Raw genomic sequence first — 20,287 nt, 5'->3', positions numbered from 1 at the left:
TCTCACTTTTACCAGGGCTTTTGGGGCAGGGCTCCCTCCAACACTTCAGGTTATGCAGGACATGGAAATGATGACTGTGCCCAGCATGGGTATTCCAAAGACAGAACTCCTCTTACGGCATTTTTCCAGACATGAGAAATTACGATCCACAGCAAAAGCAGTGGCAGCAATAATGATTTTTGTTGCATGTTAACCTGACTAATAATGTCCTGCATACCTTTACATGTGTCAGGACCTGCAGGAGGTGGCTGCGAAGGAAGATCCTGCTGCAGCTTCCCCATCTGCTCCATCTCGCTCACAGGCAGCAGCAGCGTTTCCCATCTGAGGGCATCCACCAGTGATTTTGTTTGCTATGCAGTTGCGTTGAGCATGGGAACCAGGCTCTGCAACCCGTTCGGTAACAGAAGCAGCATTTAGAAGCACAGTGTTCACATTTGCTCTGTTTGCTATCATGCACACTAACACTACTTTATTAATAAACTATGAACTGTGGCAAAGAATAGATTGGTTTTTCAGACCAAATATAAGAACGGAACACCCAGTAGAGCACAAACATGAAAATTTTAATTTCACACACATTTTCTCTTCAGCAACTATCAACATGAGACGTTCAGTTCATTGTGACTTTGAGCGTCACCTTTAAACCCCCAAAATCTGAAGAAAAAATGAAGTCAAAACAAATGGGGAAAAAAAGTAATTCTGTTTTTATTTTAAATGTCAAAACAAGATGTCACTTTAACAAATGTGTTTAAAAAATATAGAATATATTAAAAGCGCCATGCAGATTAGCTAAAAATATTTATTTCTGGAAGAACTTTCTTTTTCCCTCCTAACTTCATGTGTCCACAGCAAGCTGTATGGCTTGAAAAAAACACCAAGCAGAGGTTTAGCTGTTTCATTAGCTAGCCTTCCTCGCCTTCTGTTTGAATTTGCGTTTCAGTGTGCACGGCGGATTAGCAGATTGTTAACAGAACATCAAAAAACACATGTCTAGACCCAAAATGTCATTTCAGGCAGCAAGAAAACAGGAAAAAAATGGGTAAAACATAGCAAATCCCACCCCACTAAATAATCCTAATAACAGGAGAGGAAGAGGTCTCTGGAAGATCAAACTTTCTTCTGACAAATATCCCTGAGGACATTTTGACAAAAGAGTAGGTGCACAAGTATTGATGTCATCAAAGGGAATGACTTCGTCAGTGCAGCAGCACTGAAGTGCTCCAGTTCCAGTTTTATTACACCTCTGCCATGTACAGTAAACCCATGAAAACGATTTAGATGCCACATGATCACGCAACCACTTTGATGCTGAAAAGGATAAAGGCGAGATTAAGAGCGAGGTCTTTGTGCATTCTGTTACATATTAAATCCCGACACTGAGATCTCAACAGAAGGAGGCGTTTGGAAGAAGAGAACAACCAAGGAAGCAAACAAATAAAAGGAAATTACTGAGAAAAAAGTATCATTGCTGGTTATTGTTGATCGTTGTTATTATTTATTAAGAAATTAACACTTCACTGTCCGAGCTTGGAGTTTACTATGAAACTTTTAATCTCAAAGACAATAAACAAGAATGCAGGAAGATTTTTTTTTTCCCTTTAATTCTATTTTCTAACAGCAAAATAATTTTTCCCTGCAAATAAAGCATTTCTGGCACTGTTGCCCACAAGAAATCACACCACGAGTGGTTGGGTTTGGATGTGCCTTAGCTGCACATAACTGATATTATGATTCAAAAATGCTAAAAGAAACAACGGCATGGGAAGATACATCAAAATGTGCATTAACTTCCTTTACAATCAAATGTTTTCTGCAAGCCCTCTCTTTCCTGCCTTCTGCTTTGTGTGCTCGTTTGTCACTGGGCATTTGTAGAGCAACTAAAACAACTGGACCTTGACCTTCTTTGGAATCATCACAAAACAAATTAATATAAGAAGTAAACATGCTCTAGCAACTTACAGGTGCATCCTACCTCGTTCCTCTCAAAAAACCCCAGAACATTTCTAAATGTGAAAGTAAAAATGGAAGGCAGATTAACTCTGATTATCATATGTCATTATTTCTGAGATACGCATACATGAGGGTATATACCCCAGCAAGTATCACGTGTAACAGGTGCTATTTATGGTAATACAAATACCAAAAGCAGTAGTGATGGAAAAATACTTCCATGTTTATAGAGTATTATGAAGCTTTGCTCTGTCGCTCTGTTTCCAAGACTCCTTTTTTCTCACTCCATCACTTGACAAATCGAGGTACGCTTCTGAGTGCCTGAATGTTCAAGATGGATCAGCTACCGACAGGATGATGACCACACACCTGGTACTTCTATGCATGAACCCAGTGACTTTTGATCTGACAATGATCTCCATGACTCTGTTATTTATTTTCACTCCAATCGTCTTAAAGGTAAACCAAACTACCCAGATGCAATTGCAAAATCCAAGGACAGAGAATTATACGCAGGTCGACTTCACAGATGGAAAACAACTGATAAGAGACCAATATGACAGCTGGCTGTAGTTAACCTTTAATTGGGATCCAGCAGCAGCACGTGCTTGCTAAATATGCCGTTTCAAAAGTAAAAATACACATAATCCCATCTTGTTTATGCAACAAGTAAAATTAATGGAAAATGTTCATCTCTAGTCTGACATGACCATGTTTACGTTGCAAAGCCACAATGCAGCGAGTACCATTTGACACCAAGCCTCAAGTAGGATGCCTTTGATTTTGTTTTCACACTGTGAAACCTGTGCTTTAATGTCAACTTTCCAAAGACACCAGATGGTTTTATTTTGTAAAAAATAAAATCATCATTTTCACATGCATGTATTTAAGCACAAGTAGGCCTCTTTAAGCAGGTTTTTGCCTATGCTTTGTTGTTTTTCAAAGCAGTCCAAGAGAAAGCCCAGGAGCTGCTTTCCCCGGCTAACATCACTTAGGACTGATCCCTTCTTGCTGCACCTCTCTCCAGTGATGTAATTCCAATACTGATTTCCCGGGTTATAGTCACAAGAGGCATAGGGCAGGAAAAAAACAAAAGCAAGCTGTGTATCCCCACCTAAAGTTATTGACAAAGTCCTTCACACCTTCATCTCTATGTTCCACTGCACGTAGGTATTTCAGCCAGTTGGGATGAATAGGATTTCTGTGTGAAATGAAAACAGGGAGGGGGCAAAGGTTATTTTGGGTGCTGCTGCTGTACAAGTTAGAGCTAGAAATACAAACCAGGTTTGCAATGACTGCGACGACACAGATGGATGGTTTTTAAACACCTCCATCCCTGGAGGTGTTTAAAAAAAGGGTAGATGTGGTGCTTAGGGACATGGTTTAGAGGTGGTTTTGTCAGGGTAGATTGATGGTTGGACTTGATGATCTTAAAAGTCCCTTCCAACCTTAGCGATTCTGTGATTCTATGATTTTACTGCATCAGAGATGGTGGCCAGGAGGGCCACTTGTGTCAAAGTAAGAACTTATATGAAAAATGTGCACTGAAGAAGCCGAGGCGTAAAGGCACTAGAAGCTGCCAAGCTAATGGATTTATGTGAAAGAAAACAAGGAACGAGAGGGATTCGCAGGTAACCACTCCTCGTGGCATTTATGGAGCAATTAGGCAGCAAGGGAAGGGAGCTGAAGACAGAGACGCAGAGCTGAGCTACCCAGCACCTCGAAGGGAGAGTGCAGAGTTCATAGACAACCGGAGGAGACCCTACAGGTCTCTGGAGGTGGTAGAAACACCCCACAAAAGCATACAGTCAAGCCTGTTTCTCAATGCCTTTCTGAACTGTGCAGGTGCCTGTTAAACAGTCATCTCTTAGATGCTGGTGCACAGGAACCATTTTTTTCTGACACCTATACCAAACTGCTTTAAAAGGGTGACTCAGAAATGCCCTTGAAGTCAACGTTCGCAGTTCATAGTTCTGACTCCTTTACAGAAAATTGGTTGACTAGCTGGTGTGACAGAGGAACACACACAACAAGTTGTGGAGTTGATCCCTGGGCTGTCAAACTACATGTTGAATGTGGAGCAAGAGAGAGTCCAGGTACCACCAGCTGACCAGGAAGGCAGAAGACCCTCATGCAGCACTCCCAGTACGACAGCTCTGCAAGAGGGAGACAGCTGGGTTCTCACCATGGAAATCCAAGGAATTATTTATACTGATGTTCCTTCTCCAAACAGTTCATAAAAACCAGCCATCGTCCAATTTGCAGCCTCTGTGGAGAGCACGGGCTGTGCTTCACCCCCAGCTGGCACAAACTCACTGGAATGGCTGGTCCCAAATCTCACAGCCTGATCACCAACCTCATTCAACAAAGCTAAAATCTCAGAGAGATAAATATTTGGCGAGCACGCAGCTGACCCAGTGACAAGAGGCATTCGTCTTTCCCACCCCTTAGACCAACGCCAGCCTGCCTGAAGCCTTTTATCCGGGTGAAATTTCATCTGTTGCAGAGGAGCTGTGGAAGAGATGAGTCACTGAAACAGATAAGGTCCTCAACGAGGCCATAAATAACAAAAGCAAATCTAGGCAGCAACGACACCCTTAAATTTTAGGCCACTGAATCTGAGCATAATTAAGCGCAATGTGCAGCTCGTGAAGCTGAGGCTCAGAGAGGCCATACAGTTTTGTCACACAACCCAGCGGTAGATTTGAGACTCAAAACCATTTTTCCTGATTCTTCGCCTGGTGCCCTGCCAACACAGGGCCCTTCGGGGTCCTGGGACGAGCCCCAGATTAAATCTACTCATGCTCTTTCTCGCTTTGTAGGACAGATCTCTCCTACTGACGCTTTATGCATCTGGGAGCCTGTTCTTGTGCTGACAAGCCTGCAGTGGCCCAGCCTCTGAAATACAAACAGAAACACTTTTGGGGCACAACTCCAAGGCCTGCAGCACTTTCCAGAGAAGCACACACCTCCTCCTTTGAATTTAAGCTTATTACCTCAGAGGAATAAAAAGTATCCCTCGGGAATTTTCCCTGGGCAGCTCTCTGCAGTGCTTTGAAGCGCTCCTGCATGGCTAGCAATTGTCCCTAGCAGGAACAGACCACCTTTTTGCCCTCTCTAGTTTAGTCAGATCCTCAGCCAACCCTCCCTGCCAAAATTCAGACACACACACCCCCTAAAACCAGCAAATAACCATCCATCAGGCACCGTCAGCATCGCCCTCCTTCGAGCAACAGAAGACAAGTCGCCGCATCTTTGAGTGGGCACAGGGCGACTCGAGGCTGCTTGGGTCCCGCTGCTCTCGGGAGCTGTGCGATAACCGGGCTGAGCCGCATGAAGGTGACCTTCTTGTTTTAAGGGACTGTCTCTGCCGCGCGAATGCAACTGCACCCAAATCTGGACCTACCCCTGCCTGCAGGGGATGTTGCAGAGGGCAATAAAAACCATGACTGCTTTAGCCTTTTTGCTGCTGGAAACATCTGAGGCCGAGAGTAAAGCAGTGCGTGAAGGGAGAGGAAGGATGGGAAGCGGGCAGGGGTGGGAGAAGGGGAGGAAGAAGCAGTTCAGCATCTCAGTGGAGGAGGCTTTGCCTGCCGGAGCGATGGCATGGGGGGCTGCGTGCTCATCCTACCTACGATGCTGGGCACAGCTGCTGCCTTTGGTTTTCAAACCCTTCTCAAATGAGTTGTCCCCACCCTGGTTCTCCAAGCAAAGCTCATATCTCACAAGAGCTCAGTGCTAAATCACTCATTTTTTTCTCCATTTGAGTCTGGTCATCCACAAAGCTCATCTCCCTGTTAGGAGTTACTGAAAGAGTTGGTGTAAGATGTGTACCATAACAGAGAGCGTTGTGTGCTATGGCTAAATGCCCATAATGCAGCAGAAGATAAAACAGATCAGAAATAGGCATTCTCACAAGATGGTAGGGGTTTTAAATAAATTGCTTTTTTTCTAAAAGATTCCTTTAAAATGCAGGGAACAGGCCACCATGCAGTTAGCAAAAACTCTATCGGCAATACTATGGTGCCCTCAAGTGGCTGCAAAACACCCAGAAAGGTGTTACAGCCCAGTCCTGCTCCCGAGTGGGGTCTGTGCTCTCCGGTTTGCAACCCCAGACTGCAAACACAGCGCGTGCCCGCCCTAAGAGCCCTTTGCAGTGCCAGAGGAATAAACATGCTTCAACACTAAAAGAGTGCCAGACCAAGAATTTCTCAACTCAGTTAGGGAAATTTCTTTTTCAATAAATTATTTGATTTAGCAGGGGAAAAAACCCCACACACCAAAAAAAACCCACAAAAAAGCCTTGGTTGCAGCATTACCCTCCTGATGTTTCCAAGGGGTAAGCAGAAAATCGAGGAGTTTCAGGGCCCAAATGCCGTTGATCTTGATTCCCTTCCCAGATGCAGTATTGTTTGCCGTCCTCTGGAAATCAGTGGTTGATGCCGAATTGCCTGACAGCAACCCCTCCCGATGTGCCGCCCAGTCACCTCCATGTGCCAACAGCTGTGAAATACTCCCTTTTGCCACCTACTGCTTCAGTGGTGGCAAACTACCCACCAGAAGTTTTGCCTGAGCCAGCTACTCCCTTCCCAGAAAATTCAAGGGACAGCACAAGCTCAGGAGAGCGAGCTTGGGCGAGACAACCCTAGTCAGGGACAGAAGCAAGGTCAGGTGTATGGATGTGAGCCACGCTGTGCCCCAGCCCTCATGGAGAGGGAAGGGGCCCATGTCTGCTCTACCTACCAGAGCAGACACAGCCACAGTGGCAGAGGGAAGGATGCTCCTCTGGGAGGTCTGCGTCACATAATAAGGGTGAAGGCGCAGTCTGTGCACTGCACAAAGCAGATCTGTGAAGCCAGCATGAGTCCTGAGCCAGGTGTGCTGCTAGTCATCAAGAGAGACCACAACATTTAACTGGAAACAGGTGCCAGAATGACTGCTCTTCACAGTATACATCATTGTCACAGCAGAAGACAGACAAAAGTCAGAAATAAAGATAATGCCATAATCGGCAGGGAACTGGACATATAGGTTAACAGCACATTAGAAAAGACACAGGCCCCATTTACGTCTTCCTCCTTCCCATGTTTATGTTACGAATGTACCACGCTCTTTGTCACATCAGAAAGAGATGGGGGCAGCATAGGCTCCAACAGACACCCTTAGAGAAGACAAGGAAGATCACAAGACGCTAGAGTGGAAATAAAAAGACCCTGACACCAAGTTTACATCAGTTTAAAAAAACAAAAACAAATAAACCCTTGTGTTTAAGACTATCCAATGAGCCTGTCTGAGCTTCCTGCTCAGAGGTCATAGGGCAAGTCATGCTACTACTAGAGAGGACTTGAATCATGGTGGGTGATGTAAAACTTAATTTAACAGCTATATGCTTAGCTAATTTACCTCAGCTATGGGCAGAGGTCTGTTAGAAGGGCAATGCAGGCGCTGATGCACATTCACAGCTCGCTGCCCGTTGTGGCCTTTTCAGAGCTGCTCCCCAGCCAGGTAGTCCCAGCCTGTCCTGGTGCCCAGGGATCCTCCTCCCCAGGGCAGGGCTTAGCTTTTGTCCTTGATGAATTTTATGGGGTTCCTGTTGGCCCATTCCTCAAGCCTGCCCAGAAAAAGCAGCCCTGCCCTCAAGCATTTATCATCTGCAAATTTGATGAGGGCACATTGCATCCTCCTCCAGGCCATTGGTGAGGATGTTGAATAGGTCACATCCCAGTGAAAAGCACTGCAGGGGTGTAAAGCACAGCCCATTAGCCGCTGCCCTCTGAGCCCAGTCATCCAAACAGTGTTTCACCCATCTTCTAGCTGTCCATCCATCCACCCAGTCGTTAATATCCTGCCTTGTGTACAAGAATATTGTGGGAGGCAGTGTCAAAAGCCTTGCTAAAGTTGAGGTAAACATCATCCCTTGTTCTCCCCTCATCCCCAGATCCGGTCGTTTCATCGTAGAAGGCAATCAGGTTGGTCAAGCATGACTTAATCTTCTGAGCAGCTGCGGAAAGAACTGACAATATAAGACTGGAGCTACGGCAAACTGTTTATTACAAGGAGCATTCCTAGGCAGAGAAGTCGTGGTCAACTGGAGTCAATTGGAAACAACTGTCTAGCAGAGCAGGAAAGAATACAAACTTCCTTAAAACAGTTAACTAAGTTCAGAAACAACTACCTAATTTAGCTGAATGAGCTGCTTCAGAGCATTCCCATGCAAAAGTGTCCAAAACACCGATACAAATCCTAGTAAAGATTTAACTCTTGAAGGAGTTAAAAAGAATCTGATTACAGTAACTTTAAAGCACTGAAGGAGCACATGGGCATTGTACTCTTAAAACACCAGCAGCACATGGTTCGGCCCAAGGGCTGGTAGTATGTGGACCAGGCACCAACATACACCAATAACCAGCGTGTTTGAGCAGAAACAGCAGGTTCAGTCACAGCATACACTCATAACAAATTTTAGAACTGTTCCATTGGAGACCGGTGTTGTCTGACTCTGGACAAAAAACCCATTTGTGATCAACAGCCTCAGGAGTTAAAAAGAATCTGATTACAGTAACTTTAAAGCACTGAAGGAGCACATGGGCATTGTACTCTTAAAACACCAGCAGCACATGGTTCGGCCCAAGGGCTGGTAGTATGTGGACCAGGCACCAACATACACCAATAACCAGCGTGTTTGAGCAGAAACAGCAGGTTCAGTCACAGCATACACTCATAAAATTTTAGACCTGTTCCATTGGAGACTAGTGTTGTCTGACTCTGGACAAAAAAAACATTTGTGATCAACAGCCTCCAGAAACACACCTTTCAGACGCTGCTAAAAGGCTCCGTGTGTTTGAAGTCAACACGTGTAATTTGTAAATCAAATGCCAACCTGGGAGAGATTTGGTGAGTGCAGATATTTTTCCCTGAGGATCCATCAGAAGTGAGCTAAAATATAGTCCAGAGCCAGTGGTGTGTCAGTAAAGTATCGTACAGCTCAGACAACAATTACAAGAGCCGTAACTCAAAACAAAACCATACCAGAAAAAAAGGTAGAGCTATGAATGCAAAATATTATGAACATCTTACTGTCATATGAGGAAACTGTCAGTACAGGTAGGAACCTTTTAAGGGCACCTAGACTGTGACTAATAAAATATACATATAGGTACAGAGATCTAAGAAAGCTAAAAGATATTTTGTGTTAGCTTGAAATGAATAGGTGGATTTAAGACCTTGTCAAGACCTGACAGTTTTATGCCAAAAATACAGGTGCATGCGAAGAAGAGAAGGGACTGGTGACACTGGCATACTGGCTCTTTTACCACTGCTGGTATCAATTTGACATTGACTGGACAATGACATATTGCTCTAGAACGTGATCACTAATGACAACATACCCCAGGACAGTACCTGACAACAGTATGAAGAGAAAACCACACCACGCATCAGCACTGATTTGTTCTGACTGTGACGCTTTGGGACAGTTGAATTACTGCAAAGGAAGCAAACGAAGGGGCTACAGAGGGCTACTTTCTTAGGAGGAAAGACTGAGGGACTTGGGTCTTTTTAGTATAGAGAAAAGAAAACTGAGGGGGAATCTTATCAATACTTACAAATACTTAAAGGGAGGGTGCCAGGGGGATGGGAACGCTCCTTTTTCAGTGGTGCCCAGTGATAGGACAAGAAGTAATGGGCATAAACTTGAACATCGGAAGTTCCATCTAAACACGAGGAGGAACTTCTTTGAGGGTAGCAGAGCACTGGAACAGGCTGCCCACAGAAGTTGTGGAGTCTCCCACTCTGGAGACATTCAGAACCTGCCTGGACACCATCCTGTGCAACCTGCTGTAGGTGACCCTGCTCTGGCAGGGGGGTTGGACTAGATGATCACCAGAGGTCCCTTCCAACCCTGACCATTCTGTGAAACCTGCACTCTGCTTGCCACTGGTACAGATCTGATTTTGATGCAGTCATAGCGCACATAAAAAGCTGGCAGTCATTAATGCAAGGACAACCAGGAAGCTGTAGTTACATCCGAAATGCAACATTAAGCAATTAAAAGACAATTTTATGATCAGGGCAAGCCACTGAGCTTGGGGCGTAGAAGATGCAGCTGAACATCCTTCTGCTGAGGAAGCCTCTTCTAGTCAGTTCCTGGGGGCTCAGCAAGCCCCAGCCCTGGCCTCAGCTGAAATGATGCTCCTTGGGCAGATCTGTGGCCACACCATACCAGCAGCATGAGGAGGCCACTGATTTATGGTTCTGCCTCAGACCAAGCTCCTCAGGCTTCTGATTCCTTTCTGACCAGCAGATGACATCCACATCTACCACCCTGGGCAGCAGCACTGCCTACAGGAAAGGATTGCTGTCTAGAGAGCATAGGGGATAAACCAGAGACTAAATATCACTATACGCTATACCCTTGTGGGAGGTTGGCATCCTCAAAAAAATTGGAGGGGGGTAGGAAGGGGGAAGATAAAAAATAAATGTTTGAGACACAACCCGGAGAGGGACATTTCTCTTTACTAAATAGCCCCAAAATCTGTAAGAGCAAAAGCCAGTCGATTTCATTTTCTTAAGCAAGGACAATAGAAGGGTTGAAAGATTTTTCTTTTAGAAATAATAAGGGATCACAGATTAAAATAAAGTGTCAGGACAAATAAATAAAAGTAGATCTAAGAACAAGACTTTTGATTTTTAAAATCTGAAAGAGCATAAATTCCAGACATAAGAAATTTGAGAACCTTCCAAAAAAAATTATTTCTCATCTAAAAGGTAAGCTAAGATTGACCTTGCAAAGGCTATTTAAACAATAAGATCTTCTCTCATATGTAAAAGGCCATAGGGGAAATGAGAACAATATACAGGTAACTAAATTTATGTGTAACCCCAAAAGAAACCAATTCTTTGACTCTGTTTTCAGTGAGGACCATAAAGTCTCCATGGAGCAAAGGCAACACGGCCACTGAAACTGAGCACGATGTTGCACAATTCCATAATTTTGGAATGGGAAGGGCAACTTCATTTGCACTCAAGGGAAGGCACTGATCGCCATCTTGGAATGTCTAGATTTAAGAGGAAAAGTATGCAACAATAATAACGTGGAAAGTGACACAAAATACATCTGGAACTTATTAATGATAAATCAGACCCTTCTAAAGAATTTTGTTCCTCCTGAGAGTCAGGATGTATTGCACATATCTTCACATACAGCCTTTGGCACAACAGCTTCTCACTGCCTGAAATGGGGAAAAAGTGAACCCTTAAGACAGATGACAAGATACAGTACTAACGTTGGTGTTGCCCGTCATGTGAATTTGGATGTCATCCTGCTGGTCAAAAAGAAATCAGAAGCCTGAGGAGCGCGGTGCAAAGCAAGATGTATTTCAGTAGGCTGAAAGGGGCTCTTAGAGCTCCTTCAAAGTTTAAGGATCACAGCTAATATTTTCATTAATGACAAAACCAGCATTCTAATGAAATTTAACATTACCTCTGCCTTTGTCATCCTCAATTCAGGATCGGTAATTCATTGGTCTAGGTGGTTATCTTCATGGGTAGGGGTAAAAATAAGTCACAGTAAACTCAATCATACAAAGAGCAGGTCAAGCACCTAGAACCAAAGCCAAAGCATTTCACCTGTGTGCTTTGAGCTTCACAGTCGGAGGTGAAAGAAAGCAGAGGGAGGGAGGGAGAGTTCTGTATTAGTCATTTTTTATTTGTTATCAATCACGAGTGCTTAAGCCAAGAAGGATGCAGCCTAGGGATTGTACTCAGAAAAATATTCCCTGAAAAGACAAAAGTAATGTTAACATTTCCTTCCAAAAGGCACCTGGTAAGATTTCTGAAATACTTTCATTTTCAATTTATCTTCTCTGAACGTGGCTAAGCAGGATGCGTGAAAGGGCAAAGGCAGGTTACTAGGTGGGTCATGAAGACACTCTACAGAAAAGCCTGACTCACTTAGCCCAGCAGAAGGAAGGCCAGGAGAGAGCAGGAGGGCACCAGACAGTTTCTCACCCTCCCAGAGAGGCTCTTGACAGCTCACAAGGCAGAAGAGTGGAGACGCAGCACCTCCCTGTTTCTGGTCAGGCTTTTTTTTTTTTTAAATTGGATCCATTCACACCAGGAAATACAGCATGGTTTTGCTGCAGAGGGAAGTGGATGCTTCATCTAGTCTTGCCTTAATATCTTCATCTTTCTTTTATGCTTGGCCTTTCTTAGGGAAAGGAAATTCTTCATTATTAGGCTATGATGTTCTAAGAGATACTTAAAATTAACCTCTGTGATATCTTATCTCAATATAGACTTCAAGTTATTATTATAATTGCAAAATTAAGAGAGAAAGAGATGATATTTTAGTTAGTAAGAATGAGCAAGTCTCTACTTGTAATGACTCCTGTTTACTGTATCCAGGTAAGATGAATAAGCTGTTACGGAAAATGTGCTTGGATGCACCAGCTTTGGATGCACAACTCATACATGAGCAATATTCATGGATTAACTCATTACACAACTAGTCCTTACGCACATCCCTTCTGGGAACATATAGGTTTCCAGACATAGTTAAAAGCAGGATGTCTGATATCCAGGAAAGTTTATTTTTCACTAGTCTTCCATGAAGAACCTCCCTGAACTCAAAACATCCTTGACCAGTGGCTGAAGGTGGAATGAATGCTCCGATACAATGAAAGACCATGAAGTAAACAGCAAATGCTGTGGGGCTTCTTATTTTCCAGCAAGTTTACTCCAGATCCTGAAAGGACCTAAACTCCAGGACATGGAGGCCTTATGCTAGGAACTACAGCAGGAGTTGGTCAATGATACCAGGCACCTGTCAAAAGTGAAACCCAGAAGAATTTGAAAGGAACACTGTGAACTCCTTGAACTGGCATTTCCCCATGAAGCCACCACTGGAAAGCTTCCAGCTATTGCCCCAAAACAGGGAATAAGGACATACGTACAACGAAGTGTGAGGCAAGGTGCTGTGGGAAGGCTGAGCACATGGGGAACCGTGCAAAGGAGGGGCTAGTTAAACAAGTTTTGCAGGACTAGTTATAGACCTGCCCATGTAGGAAAAAAAAAAACCACCAGTGTGCCAAAGTGGTTATTGGAACATGGCCACCTGCACCGACCTAGGAATTGCTGCCGGCATTATCAGCAGGCGATGTGCAAAACGGGACCTTAGTGCCAACTATGTCAGTATGTGGCTAAAAGCAGAGTCGAGAAAGTTATAGAGCATCGGTAGGACCTAAAAGTGAACCTGTAAGACCAAACCTTTAACAAGCAGACCTGAACACTGCTCCCACCACAAAGAGCTGTAGCTGACTATTCTGCTACTTGCTTTCCCCACAGCCTTGCTCCCAGCTTGCATCCAGGCAAAAAGCCTTTGCCATGATCCTCGCTTCCAGGTGCCCTTCTGAGGTACGGCGTATGATCTCAGCAGGGAGGTTACAGTGAAGTTACAAAACCTGCATGACTACTTGAGGCAGCAGCTGAGGTGGAAGACAAAGGTGGGATGCCAGATAACGTTGTACAGATATGGTCAAGCCATTGCCGGTACACAGAACGCTTGCTAAAACATGACCGCTTTTCAGTTGACGCTGATGTATCTAATCAAATACATTTGAATGCCACTTGCGAAAATTGCAGTGTTGACAGGTACAGAGAATGGAATCAAGTATCTAGGTAGGACCCAAAGAAACCCAACCACAGGGCTCCAATTAAGGAATCTGACTTTCGCCACAGCGGGTCAGAGCAAGAGGCAGTGTGGTCTGATATCCTTTTCCGACATGAACCCTTTCAACAACATAAGTGATTCCATCTCTGGCAAAACATCCCAGAGACTTGGGTATCAGAGGTTTAAGGAGAATTCCCAAGCCAAAGATTACATCCACACCACATATTTTCAGTGCCAAGGATCATCCTAATCTCCTTGAATGTATCTAATCTCTTTTTGAACACACTTATACCTTTGGCTTCCACAATATACCCCACTAGCCTCATTTCAAACGTAATTACATTTTGCGTACTAAACCCCAGTATCTTCCTTTCACCAGTTTGAAAATTCCGACTGATCGTTTCATCAGCTCCCAGTCCTGTGCAACTCTCCTTTCCCCCCTCCAGCACCCTGCCAGGGTGATAGAGTTTAAGGGAGTCGTACAGCTCGCAGTGTTCTATGGGAGTAGTTCCATCTCTTTGGACACCTTCACTGGTTCTCCCCACATTCTCTAGTTTTACTAGATCCTTTTCAAGAACAGCAGACAGCATTCAAACCAAACACATTTATATAGCAGCACATCAATATTTTGTTTTGTTCTCTTCCTTTCCTAATAATTAATATTCTAATTGGCTCCTGCAGTACAAGGGTTGGGCAGACATTTTCAGAGAACTAGGCATGATGCAGAAGAACGTTCCCTGAATACCACTCCAAAGCCCTCGGTGCTATATTAGGATACTTTCCTCCCATGTGAACTTGTTTGTGTTCTGTCAAATATAGGCTTTCCTCTGCCATTTCATCACTAATATGATATTCTTCTGTTTTCCCACAGGAAGCTCTAAGTTTTCTTTTTCTGAATACTCCTGTATCAACAATCAATCTGCTGTTAACCCTAAGATCGCTTGGGATCATGCTTTACCACAGCTCCTTGACCCACCTTACTGGTAACCTTTCTTAGGTGGGAATGACTGACTGCTGATTCCATAGCTTTCTCTCACCCACTTACCCTTGAGATTTTCCTCCTTTGTCTTGGTGTTTTATCTTCTGTTAAGAGCTGAAGAACCTTGCATTAGTAGCTTTTGGAAAAAGAAACAAATATGCTGTATATGAGTGTCATGCTCATGGACTCAGTGGAAAGAACTAAGATTCATAAGCATCATTTTTCTACAAAAGATTTTCCCAAGAGTTTATATTCATTCATGTATCCCTTTCATTCCACTCTTTAATATATTTTCTCCAATTTATTTATTACGTAAGTCATACTTAGTAGTCTAATTTACATGCTCCAACATTCTTGAAGATCAGTATCACATTTACTGCCTTCCATTTCTGTGTTCCTAAGGCTAATTAAAAAAAAAATAAATAAAAATCACAGTATGTCTCACAAAGCTACTGCAAACTCCTCGACTCCTTCAGTCAATAGCACCTGGGCCTGGAGAGCTGTTAGCACTCATTTCATCATCTGCCCTAAAAAACTGTTACCGGCACATCAATTTCAAATCGTTCCTCGGACTAATCTCTTACAAAGCAAGGCTCTGACATGAAAACTTTCAAGTTCCTCTGCTCTGAACACCAACACAGGTAGCTTACTCTGCTTTTCTGTCACAGCCTTCTCTTCCTAGAGAAGATGAGAAGCAAGAGCAGCAACAGGACCATTCTCTAACTCAATGTGAACAACGTGCCGAAAGCCAGGATTTCTTTGAATCTTCATCTGCTCTCCCTAAAGCCAGTTCTTTGCTCATATTTGCATGATAGCACGCATCACCGCAGTTAGGAAATGTCTTTACCTTTGCAGTGCTGGACCTCTGCTGAGTCCCAAGATCAGACTGAAAGAGATTTAGGCAGACACTCACCTTTGAGCCGGGTACCCAAGTCCTGCTCAAGACTCTAAACTCCTGCTTGTCTCGTTACTGTGGTACCTTATTGTCTATGGGTACTTTCACCTGTAAAACTCCCTGAAGCACTACAGTGCCACCACTGCCCATGCCAACAGGCACTGCTGGCTCATTGGAAAAGAGCACCTTGCTGCCTTTTACCCAAACCATCGAGAACTTGGAAATCCTGTTTCAGCAGCCAAGTTCCTTGAAGGGCCCAGGCCACTAGATATAGTCAAATCCCATCTAGCGGAGGTGGCCACAGAAATTTTGTTTTGCATTACAGCGCAATAGCTAGCCCATTCATCAGCAAAGTGAAACATTCACAGGCTGCAGGCCTTCCTCTGCCCACTTTGGTCAGTGGCTCCTGGTGGCTGGTTCAGGAGTCCCTCCACCGCACAGCAGCTCCTCAGCCACCGTGGAGGGGACGTGACTGCCTTCCACTGCACAAAGCTGTGCATCCGTAAATCAGACCCCCACTGTATCCACATCCAAACACCATGTGGATGACAAATTTTACCCCCTGTTAAGAATATTTCAAAATATGATGCCACTCTGCAATAGCACCATCAAGAGGTCTATCCCCTAGAGTGTCACTGAGCGCAACAAGCATTGTACAGTCCCATGGTACCTAACAGCTTCCTGCCAAACTGTGAGCAGACAAGACAAGGAATGTAAAGAGCAAAGACTCACAGAAATATTTTATCCAAGACCGCACAGGAAGCAAGTATCAATGCCAAGAATCTATTTCATATTTCCTTATTGTTACTCAATTGTATTTTTAATTGGTTTTCAACAGCTATGTAAAATAGGGAAAAAAACCAACCCTGAGACAGAGATAGACAAAGCATGTAACAAGCAGGTATTCAAAGTTTACTTGCACTTATCACATAACATGCACATTAAGTGGGTACAGAGACAAGCCAGAGATCTTTACAATACTGTAAGAGTCAAGACCAATGGGCTGATGCTGTTTAATCATTGACCTTTTCCTTGTGTTTATTAAGGGTTCAAAACAGTGGCACCACTATTCCTCATTAAATTAGTCACCTCTTTCATTGCAAAAGCTGGCTGGATTTTAGCAATTCATCTGATTAGAGCTGGCATCTTGGAATTGCATCACTGTTTAGCTGTGGATATTCCACCTGTCAAGGGGAGGAATCGAGGTGAAGAGTCAGATTTTTATCTCAGGTTTCATTTCAGCAACTCCCATGAAAGTGTATGGGCAGGCTGCACAAAGCCTCCTTCTGTTTCCATACAGGTATACAGCTCTATCCTACAAGTAATCACACTACATTGCCTGCTCCATTCTTTACAGCCTTTATCTTGCAAGAAGATTTATCTCTTAATTACTTTATGTGGAGCAGTGAGCAAACAAGGGCATACTCTGCAAGCTCACTGACAGACAGACGGGCTTTGTGCTCTTGGCAGGTGGGCACAGGTAACTGAGTTGGGAGCCAGTACATGCACTGAGCAGGAAGGGAGTGCTTTTGTATTAGCAGTTTATACTCAGCTGAAACAGGATGTATTTCAGCCATGAGTGTCTAAGATACAAATATGATAAAAAGTACTATTGTTTTATGCTTGCTGCAGAGAACTCGCACAAACTGAGGGAGCAGCAAGGCAACACAGGAGTGCAGGCAACGTGAAGGAAGCAGCAAAGAGTTTTCAGCTCTTACTTGCCTTAACTGGCACCTGCAGGGATTAACCTGTGATCCTTGCTGAGGAGCTCAGGAGTAAGCTAGGCTTCAGAGGTGGGCTAGAACTCAAGTTTACTTCAACTGTTTAATTTTTAATCGGATACTTATCACTACTGCCTGAATTAGTTATCTGTTTAGCATGAAACCACCATCAGGTGCTTAAAGAACCAATAGAAACTCATAGGAGGGACCAAAATAGAGTGACAATATGACCACTTAGTCTGAAGGTAACTCACACCCTGCTCTGCACTCTCTACTGTTAGGGATTTAACCATTCCCTTCCTGCCAAGCTACGCATTCAGCAGCAGGAGCCTGGAGTGCCTTCAAGAAAGCCAGATGAGAAGCAGGAGTCTGGCTCCTCCAGGGCTGCAGGGATAGACTTGTCTTGTTCCTTGGAAAAGTATCCCGAGAGCAGGGAGTTACGCAAGAACAGCCTCCTTTTCTTATATTTGTCAAGGACTCAATTCTGGGTGTTGGCACACCAAGACAGACTATAAGAGCAGAGCCTTCAAAACTTAAACTCCATTTAGTCTTTGAATTTCAACTATACACACAGCTGTTCAGGCTCAGCAGTACTAAACCCATCCATAAATAAAAAAGGAAGTTGCCCTTCTGCAGTTCGGCTTTTCTTAGTATTAGCTGCTGAGTAAAGGTTTTTTGGACCACAGTATTAGATTTAAAGGTTGTAAGTTTCCAAACCCCTTTTTCGAGCAAGAATTACTAAAGGGAACTTACTGAAGCATTCTCATTTACCTTTCTACTCTTCATGTAGCTGTGGTAACTCACTATTAGCTGATACAGCATTACACATGTATCCAGTATCAGCAATTACAAACAGACATTCTCCAGTTTAGTCAGTCACCACCTCTCCCCATTTTATACATACACAATGTCCTGAACTGTGGCCTTGAAGGTGACAGTAATGCATGATGGGCATTTTGCAATCTTGAGAAAGCTTCTGGCAGCAACCTCTGTTACCCAACATTTAAGACTGGTATTTTCTGTCCTTTACAGCTACTCATGCATAGCCATTCTTTACTTCACACACACTGTTAGGATCCCAGCAAAATCTGAAAAGGGAAATGGCTGTCTACAAAGCAAAAAACCAACAGGAATAGACTGAGGGGCAGGAAGTGGCAGCCTCCAAGGTAAGTGGACATCTTGTAAATCATCATTGAGGCAGGGGAAGAGTATAAATCAATTTCCCATTTGCAACAGAAAATTTTTATTTAAAAGGGATGACTGATAACAGCCCACTGCCTCTCATCAGCTCCAGTCCTCTTTCATAAGCTCCCTCTCCTGACAGCTGTATTTCCTGTGGGTTCTTGAACAGTCACAGAATAAGAAAAGGGATTGATAAACCATACACTACAATAGAAAAAAAATAAGGCACGTAGCATGGTTTCTCTGCATATTCAACACTAACCAGCAAAGCAAAACAGTGAAAGTTAACAATAACATTAGAATAATTATGCAGAAATATTTCAAGATCTGTAATCTGGACAAGTGGTTGGGAGACATTTCAATAACAACTCTTTGTGAGATGTTTCTGCAGAGTAAAGATTTCCTTCACAAGTTTTCTGAAGAGGCTGATACTTCTTCTCCCCCTCTCCAGAGAAAGCCAGAGATAGCGTTTCAGTTCCCATGCCATAAGTAGTCTCCCAAACTATCTAGAATATGAAAGGTGCAGAACATTAACATTTTTTCTTCTGTAACTTCAAGCTTTATAACTTTAACATTTATATAACCGACAAGCGGAGTACAATTAGCATATGTACTCATTATGCCTGAAATACCACTGAACTTCCACAGGGGTACTAAAGTCTGTGATTAAAAAAAAAAAAAGACAAAAAACAACAGGACCATTACAGGGAACAAGTCTTTAACCTTTTTTCCCTAGAAATATGGGATAGCTCCCCCTGTCCTTGCAGATGACTAATTGAGATGCTACAATCTGTTTCATATAACAACAGTGAGATCAACAACGAAGTTAATTTTATCATTCCAAGTTTGCCCTTACAAGGGAGATGTGCTGTTCCTGCACGTGCCCCATCACTGGGGTGAGCACACGTTCTCTGCCCCCTGCTTCAGCCCTCCTCCCAGACCAGGGTGAGAGCAGAAGGGCTGGTATCAGAAGGAGTTCCCACTCCTAATCACTCTCCCTGTGTAATCCAGAGAATCACTGCTAGCCTGAAACAAAGGAGGGAAGGTGTTGAACAGGCACAGGAACACCACACCCCAGAATAATTAATGGCCTTTTACAAGCTCTTGCTCTGTCACAGCAGGATAGTCCTAACTGGCATATGAAGGTGGTGAGGGCTTAGAGTTTTGAAACACAGACATTAAGCAGAGGCCTGATAAAATTATAGAAACACTTTTCTTCATTAAGGAACTTTTTTCTAAATTATTTGAAGAATCATTTTACTGCTTTGAATATGACAGAATTAAGAACAAAGTTCCCCACCTATTGAGGGGTGCTTTTATTATATTAGCAAGCTCTGAAACTCATTTAAAAATCAAAGCTACTAAAGTTTTGGAAAAAATACTGTACTTCTGAATTTCATGTATCATTTGAGATCAGTGTTTGCTATTCATCTCTCATTTTTCAGTTCTTATGGGGCTATAAAGTCATTAAAACTGATAAATCAATGGTAGGAAAGATAGCAAGAACACATTGAAATAAAGTCTTTCCTCCAATACTGCTGTTAAGATAGGTATTTACAACTCGCCATCTCTTTTCTTTGCTATTAACTTCAGATCAAGACATTATGATAGTGCTATGAGTGATACCCATAAAGCTACTACTGCTCAGTGTGCAATCACATAAAAAGGTTACGTTGTGAGCTGAAGAATCATGCTAAGTACAGCTGCCATTTTACATCTGGATCTTTGCAGAAATAGCTGTCTTAGAGGTAAAACACAACACATTTTCTTTAGCTGAAGGTGTCAGTAAAGAGTGATTCCCCCATAAGCACCAAGGGAAAGCAGAATAGAGCATGCAATACAATATGCCTATTCTTAAAAGTTGTAAGGTAAGATTAGCTAGACAAAGAAAA

The 20,287-nt window shown here is 43.4% G+C and overlaps 1 protein-coding gene across 1 annotated transcript in view; it reads right to left on the bottom strand.

Moving 5' to 3' along the window:
- LOC104288677 (nuclear receptor subfamily 0 group B member 2-like) overlaps positions 1-290 on the bottom strand; it is a 15,566-nt gene extending 15,276 nt beyond the window's left edge. The window contains exon 1 of the mRNA XM_009887518.1: positions 218-290. Within this exon, the coding sequence (XP_009885820.1) occupies positions 218-290 (73 nt within the window). The remainder of the gene's footprint in view (positions 1-217) is intronic.
- Between the last annotated feature and the right edge of the window lie 19,997 nt (positions 291-20,287).

The sequence above is a fragment of the Charadrius vociferus genome, unplaced genomic scaffold (genome assembly GCF_000708025.1).
Source record: "Charadrius vociferus isolate BGI_N301 unplaced genomic scaffold, ASM70802v2 scaffold185, whole genome shotgun sequence".
NCBI classification, from domain to species: Eukaryota; Metazoa; Chordata; class Aves; order Charadriiformes; family Charadriidae; genus Charadrius; species Charadrius vociferus.
This window is presented reverse-complemented; position numbering and strand designations above follow the sequence as displayed.